The following is a 7,710-nucleotide window of genomic DNA, read 5'->3' on the forward strand; positions in this document are numbered from 1 at the left end:
CTGATTCCTGTCCCCAGTCCTCCCCAGCTCCCAACAAATCCAGGTCCCCTCCTTTCCTGGCTGCAGGACCCCAACCGGTCCCTATCCCTCTCTGAGACCCCTTTGCTCCTCTATCAAATGGCCATCATGAGTGACACCTGCCTCCCAGGGCTGGCTCTGAGGACCCCTGAGGGAGGCATCTGGCAGAGACGGTGCTGAGTGATGATAAGCTGTTTAGTTGCTGGGTGGCCACTAAAAGCCTCTGAGCTTATGCAGAGACCGTTGGGCGGGGTGCTGGGGTGCAGCAGTGAGACACCAACAGCAAGCCTGGTCCTCCGGGCCCAGGGGCCACACCTGCCTTCATGATGACTCGCTCCTGGAAACTCAGTCATTTCAGGTTTGGCGAAGTGCGCAGAGAGGATAAAGAGCCGCTTTTTGCTTTTTAAAGATTTTTCAAATTGATTATTAGAGAGAGAGGAAGAGGAAGAGAGACAGATAAAAAAAAATCAATGTGAGAGCAGAACACTGATAGGCTGCCTCCTGTACCCCCGCCCCCAAACCGGGGATCAAGCCTGAAACCCGGTATGTGCCCTCACCAGGAATCCAACCAGCAACCTTTTGGTGCATGGGATGAGCCAGCTGAGACTCCCAAGGCCAGGGCTTTGTTTTTATAATGGTGGTAAACTACACATAGAAAACTTACCATTTTTTTCTCAACCATTTTTAAGTGTACAGGTCAGTGGCATTAAGTACGTTCACCTGGCTGTGTAAACATCACCACCAGCCATCTCCAGAAGTGGGGCCTAATTTTCCTTGGTAGAGGTTGGGGCAGTCAGAGAAAGTTCTTCCCTTTTTGTAATGAGCTGGACATTTCATATCAATGGGCTCATCCACAATGTGTCTTCAGTGTCTGGCTTCTTTGAGCATAGTCTGTTCAGGGTTCATCACCTTGTAGCAATATCAGAGCTTCCTTCCTCTCTATGGCTGAGTCATATTCCCTCGTATGGATGGGCCACATTTTAGTCATCCATCCCTCTATTGATGGACATTTGGGGTGCTTCCACCTTTTGGTGATTGTGACTAGTGCTACTATGGACATGTGTGTACAGTTATGGAGTCCCTGTTTTCCATTCTCTGGGTATATGGATAGGAGTGGAATTGTTGAACCAGATGGCAATTCTCTAACTTTTTTGTTCTTGTTACTCCTCACCTGCGGATATTTTTTTCCATTGTTTTTTAGAGAGACGGGAAGGGAGGGAGGTAGGGGGAGAGAGAGAAACATCGATGTGAGAGAGACATATCGATTGGTTGCCTCCCTCACACACCCCACCTGAGTTCAAGGATTGGACCTGCAACCCAGGCACGTGCCCTAAACTGAGAATCAAACCCCCGAGACCCTTTAGTGCAGTGGTTCTCAACCTTGGCTGCACATTAGAATCACCTGGGAATCTTTTTAAAATCCTGATTTCTGGGCCTCATCCTCCTGAATTTCAGTTTCTTTGTTATGGGGTGGGGCCACAACATTAGTAACAAAGAAACTGAATATCCGGAGGATGAGGCTCAGATATCAGGATTTTAAAAAAGATTCCCAGGTAATTCTAATGTGCAGCCAAGGTTGAGAACCACTGCTTTAGTGGTTGGGCCAATGCTCTAACCCAGTGATGGCGAACCTATGACATGCGTATCAAAGGTGACACGCAAACTCATTTTTTTGGTTGATTTTTCTTTGTTAAATGGCATTTAAATATATAAACCCAAGACCCTTTAGTGCTTGGGCCAATGCTCTAACCACTGAAAACACTGGCCAGGGCAGCTGCAACCTTTGATGTTCCCACCAGTAATGTAGGAGGACTCCAGTTTCTCCACATCTTCCCTAACACTGTGTTTTTGTTGTTTTCAGGAAGGCCTTGTTTTGGGCCTTTGAAATCCAATGCTTGGAACTTCCTCAGTTCCTCTTTCTCACCCACATCTGATCTAGGAGCAAGCCTTGCCCACCCCACCTTCAATGTTATTCAGAATCTGGCTTTCCCCACTCCCTCAGCACCCAACCAGCCTCAGCTCCCATCATTGCTGGCTTAGAGGTGCAGTCACCTCCTCCCTGAGCTGTGGTTTCCACCCTCAACCCTGCAGTCTCTTCTCTGCCATAGCCTCCAGAGGACACCTGTGAACATCAGAGTCAGGGCATCTTCCTCCTCTGCTCACAGCCTTTCAGAGCTCCTCCCTCACTCAGGATAAAAGCCAGCCCTCCTTGTGGCCCACCAGGACCTGCACAATCACCTTGTCACCTTCCTGTCCTCACCACCCCGCCCTCCCACTCACTCCACTCCAGCCACATGGGCCTCCTCTTTACTCTCCCTCAAACACACCATGCAGTTGACCCCAGGGCCTTTGCACTGGCTATTCTCTCTTCCTAAAATATTCTTCCCCAGGTACTGCATAGCTCCACCCCATCCTTCAGGCATTTATTCAAATGTCTCCTCATCTGAGAGATCTTTTCTGACTATCCTCCCCAAAATAGCAGTCAGTCCTCACCCCATCAACATACCGCATCCTCTTCACCCTACTGGATTATTCTTTATATCGCTCATACCTCCATCAATTATATATTCGTTTCTCATCTGCTAACCCCACTGGAAAACCAGCTCCAAGAGCAGGCTCTTGCCTGCTTTGATCATAGTCCTATCCTATTTCTACAACAGGGCCTGGCACAATATATATTTGCTCACTGAATAGTTGCATAGACATAAGTGTGCATATCCTACATAATGAAAGGCTAATATGCAAACCAACCAAACGGGAGAACGACCAGTTGCTATGATGCACACTGACTACCAGGGGGCAGATGCTCAATGCAAGAGCTGCCCCCTGGTGGTCAGTGTGCCAGAAGCCGGGCTTATGGCTGGTGAGCACAGAGGCGGTGACGGAGCCTCTCCCGCTTCTGTGGCAGTGCTAAGGATGTCTGACTGAGGGACATCCCCCGAGGCTTCTCGGACTGTGAGAGAGCGCAGGCCAGGCTGAGAACGCCCCCCCCCCTAGTGCATGAATTTTGTGCACCAGGCCTCTAGCATGAATATGTGTGTGTGTGTGTGTGTGTGTGTGTGTGTGTGTGTCTGTGTAGTAGGTGCTCAGTAAATACAATAACCGATGTTCACATAACATGTATTATGCACCCAAATGGTGTTCTAAACGAATTCCACTTATTATCACAGAGGTTCCTCTCCTCTATCAGCACTTTCAGCAGGTGCCCTCATTCTGCAGATAAGGAAACTGAGGCAGGGAGAAGTTAAGTTGCTTGTCAAGGTCACACAACTCCAAAATAGGAGAGCTGGGATTTGAACCCAAACAGAGCAGTTGTTGGTATGGCTTGGGCCCAGCCCTATGTACACCTCCCCTTTCTCCCCCATCTCTTCTCACAGTCATTCCAACAGAACCTGGACTGTGGCAGTGCCTACTGGGCAGAGCTGGGTGACCATCCCCCGGGAACAGTTCACCACATCTGATGAACTCCTTGTCTGGGTGGCCGTGGCGGGCCAGCCTCTCTGGCCCCCAGTCTTCGTGAACCTGGAGACTCAAAGTAACAGGCAGGAGGGCGGGTTGCTGTCTAAGGGGTGGGTGGTCCTGAAGCCCAACTCAGTGCCCCCTGTCTTCCCCTCCTCAGTGAAGCCAGGAGCCCCGCAACTGGGCCCTGACGTGGACTTTTCAGAGGATGATCCCCTGGAGGCCACTGTCCAATGGTCCCCACCTGCATGGCCACCCCATAAGGTACTGGTCTGCCAGTTCCACTACCGAAGATGCAAGCAGACGGCCTGGACCCTGGTGAGTGTCTAAGTGCTTTCCCCCAACCCTATTCAGGGCGTTAGCCCCAAGTCAGAGACCAAGCCCAGAGCACATTTCTCACCTGCTCCTGAGTCTGTCTACATCCCACAAAAGACCTGTACATGTATTTTCTTCAACTAAAAAAAATTACCCCCCCCCCCGTCTATAAATTCCATGCAGTCTCAATCCAAATTCCACTTGGAATTTCTGAGAAAAAATAAACTTCTTGTAGCATCTTTATGAATGAATAAAAGTACTCAAGTAGCCTATGTTAACCTTAAAATAAGATCAAGGGCACTTAGCATCATTTTACAGATGAAGAGCAGTGCCTGGTTCTCAGTAAACACTCAAAAAGAATTAATAGCCCAGCTGGCATGGCTCGGGGGTTGAGTGTTGACCTATGAACCAGGAGGTTCCAGTTCAATTCCCAGTCAGGACACATGCCCGGGGTGTGGGCTCGATCCCCAGTAGCAGGTGTGCAGGAGGCAGCTGATCAAGGATTCTCTCTCATCATTGATGTTTCTATCTCTCTCTCCCTCTCCCTTCCTCTCTGAAATAAGAAAATATATATATTTTTTTGAAAGAATTAATAAAAGCAGCCGACATGCTGAGCATCAGGTCTGAGGCTAAGCAAGTAGCATGGGTTATTTTTTTTTTTATTTAAAAAATATTTTTATTGAGCTGTGACCTCCTGGTTCATAGGTTGACATTCAACCACAGAGCCACACTGCCACGCTGGCTGGGCCAGCATGGATTATATTGATAAGAACTTCCAACCTTCCTACATAGCAGATACTTTTAAGATCTTTATTTTATAGTTGGGGAAGCTGAACCTCAGAGAACTTAAGCAATTTCCCCAAACCCACATGGGAAGAAAGTGGGAAACAACCCCAGGACCATGGAGTCCAGAAGGAGTTGTGGGACCCATCCATGCACTATAAGAGCACACCCCAGAAGATGCATGTCATTTCTGTTCATATCTCATTGGCCAGAACATAGTCATGTGGTCTCACCTCACTGAAAAGGAGGCTGGGAAATGTAGTCTTTAGTCTTCATAGCCATGCTCCCAACTACTACTAGGAGGCTGTATTTCCAAAGGAAGCGAGGGAGAATGGATATTAGGGGTAAACAACTGTCTCGGCCTCAGCTTTTGATGCAAAACACAGTGTAGAGCAGAGCTGTCACTTTGATTATTCATACAGTTCAGGGCAATGCAGGCTTTGGAATCTGACCGCCTGGGTACGAGGCTCAGCTCCAGCACTTGCCAGCTCTGTGACCTCGGGCAAGTTGCTCCCTCTCTCCGAACCTCACTTTTCCTAACCTGTAAGGTGGGGGTAATAATAGAATTTACCACCTATTGCTATACCTGGCACATAGGGCCCAATTTTTTTAAAAGAATAGTTTATTGATTTGGAGAGAGAGATGAAGGGAGAAGGAGAAAGATCGATGTGAGAGTATAACATCTATCAGTTAGTTACCTCCTGCATGGCCCCTACCAAGGATCGAGCCCCTGCAACCAGGGCCTGTGCCCTGACCAGAATCAAGCCTGCAACCTTTCCGTACACAGGACAATGCCCAGCCAGCTGAGCCACACCAGCCCGGGAAGGACTGAAGTTTCAAACAAAAGTCCAACGTCTTGGGAACCTTCTCAGTCCCAGGCAAAGCAGAATCGTTGGCCACCCTGATAATATATAAGATCAATTACTGTCTACTCAGCCCTCGGCCTCATTGCTCTGTCCTTCTCTCCCCAGCTGGAACCAGAACTGAAATCCATACCTCTGACCCCCCTTGAGATCCAGGACCTAGAACTAGCCACTGGCTACGAGGTGTCTGGCCGCTGCCGAATGGAGACAGAAGAGGACCTGTGGGGCGAGTGGAGCCCTATTCTGCCCTTCCAGACACTGCCCTCTGGTGAGAGTCTCCTGGCTTACCCCCAGTACCTTTGTCCGCCCTCCTGGAAGTCTGTCTATTCATGCCCCTTCCATTTGTGCCCCTTCCTCATCCAAAAGATGTCTGGATATCGGGGAACCTCTGTGGGACACAAGATGGACAGAAATCCCTGCTTCTGTGGAAGGTGAGTTGTGGGGACCTGTTATATTTCTCAGCATGTGTCAGGAAACCCCCAGATAACAATGATATAAACAAGACAGAGGTTCCTGCCCTCATGAGTTTGCTTCAAGGCTTAAAGGAGGGTGATGATCAGAGACGTCCGGGCACAGGTCGGGCCCAGAGCATGCCTCCATCACCTGGGACCTCAGCTGAGACTTGAAAATGGGAGCATGTGTTCTAGACAGGGAGGCAGAACAAAGGTTTGGAAGCAAGACTAGGCTTAGCTCCACAAAATATAGCAGTGTGCTAAGGGCTCGGATGCTAATGTCAAAAGGACATTATGCGGTAACACACATGGGTACAACAGTCCTCATGGATCCAAATCTGCTCAGTGCCTACTATTTTCCAGGTATTGCTAGGCCCTGGCTCACAGTAAATATAGCAAAGCACAAAACAACAAGGCCCTATCTTCTTTTTAAAAAATATGTATTGAATTCTGGCCAGCGGTGCTCAGTGGTTAGAGTGTCAGCATGTGCCAGAAGCAACCAATGGATGTGTCTCTCTCACATAGATATTTCTTTCTTCTTCCCTCCCTGCTCTCTTCTACTCTCTATGAAAAAAATCAATGGAAAAATATCCTTGGGAGAGGATTAACAACAACAACAAAAATTTATTGAGCATTTACTCTTCTTTTTCCTCCAAATATGTTTTTTTAAGTATATTTTATTGACTTTTTACTGAGAAGAAGGGAGAGGGATAGAGAGTTAGAAACATCGATGAGAGAGAAACACCAATCAGTTGCCTGCTGCACACTCTTTACTGGTATGTGCCCGCAACCAAGGTACATGCCCTTGACTGGAATCGAACCTGGGACCCTTCAGTTTGCAGGCTGACGCTCTATCCACTGAGCCAAACTGGTTAGGATCCCCAAATATGTTTCTATTTACTTTTTTAGAGAGAGAGGAAGGGAAAGGGCTAGAGAGATAGAAACATCAATGATGAGAGAGAATCACTGATTAGCTGCCTCGTGCATGCACCCTACTGGGGATGGAGCCTGCAACTGGGCATGTGCCCTGACCAGAAATCTAACCATGACCTCCTGGTTCATAGGTCAGCGCTCAACCACAGCCATGCCAGCCGGGCTGGAACTGTATTCTAATCCTACCTCTACTGTTAAGCCCCTCTGAGACTCAGTTTCCTCATCTGTAAAGTGGAGCAAACAAAAACCTTTCACTAATGGTGTGTCAGGTGACCTCCACTGAGACACCCAATAGGTGTCTGCTAAATGGGAGATATTAACCCCTTCTTTCCCATATCCCACAGGCCCCCGGGTACTGTGTGCAGGTGAGCTATAGAGTCTGGTTCCAGGCTAAAGGTCAGGACGTGATCCTCCAGGAGACTCCCTGCTGTAGCTCCTCCATCCCAACCCAAGCAGAGTGGGTTGCAGTGTCCGTCGTCAATGCCACAAGCTGGGAGCATCTCACCAACCTTTCTCTGGTCTGCCTGGGTAAGAGGCTGTGAATGTCCTCCACTCAGTGCCCTAGAAGTGCCAGGAGGGGGCCTCCTGAATGGGCAGCTGAGACTTCTTCCCCCTGCCCTTTAGGTTCAGACTCTGCCCCTCGTGGCGTGGTGGTCAGCAGCATTGCTGGGAGCACAGACCTGCTGGTGACTTGGCAGCTGGGGTCCGGGGAGCCACAGGAGCATGTGGTGGACTGGACTCGAGACGGGACACCCCTGGAGAACCTCAACTGGGTCCGGCTTCCCCCTGGGAACCTCAGCGCTCTGTTGCCAGGTGAGGCCCCGCTACACCTGGCCTCCCATCCCAGCTGCTGGAAAGCAGACTGATGGATGGGTATGCAAGAAAGA

At 49.2% G+C, this 7,710-nt stretch overlaps 1 protein-coding gene across 1 annotated transcript in view; it reads left to right on the top strand.

Annotated features, from left to right (window-relative positions):
• Positions 1 to 3,137: 3,137 nt before the first annotated feature.
• IL27RA (interleukin 27 receptor subunit alpha) overlaps positions 3,138 to 7,710 on the top strand; it is an 11,703-nt gene continuing 7,130 nt past the window's right edge. Inside the window, 6 exon segments of the mRNA XM_006779512.2 lie at positions 3,138 to 3,553; positions 3,638 to 3,795; positions 5,547 to 5,706; positions 5,805 to 5,869; positions 7,168 to 7,351; positions 7,448 to 7,636. Of these exon segments, the coding sequence (XP_006779575.1) occupies positions 3,358 to 3,553; positions 3,638 to 3,795; positions 5,547 to 5,706; positions 5,805 to 5,869; positions 7,168 to 7,351; positions 7,448 to 7,636 (952 nt within the window). The 5' untranslated portion in view covers positions 3,138 to 3,357.

The sequence above is a fragment of the Myotis davidii genome, unplaced genomic scaffold (assembly GCF_000327345.1).
Source record: "Myotis davidii unplaced genomic scaffold, ASM32734v1 scaffold1204, whole genome shotgun sequence".
NCBI lineage: Eukaryota > Metazoa > Chordata > Mammalia > Chiroptera > Vespertilionidae > Myotis > Myotis davidii.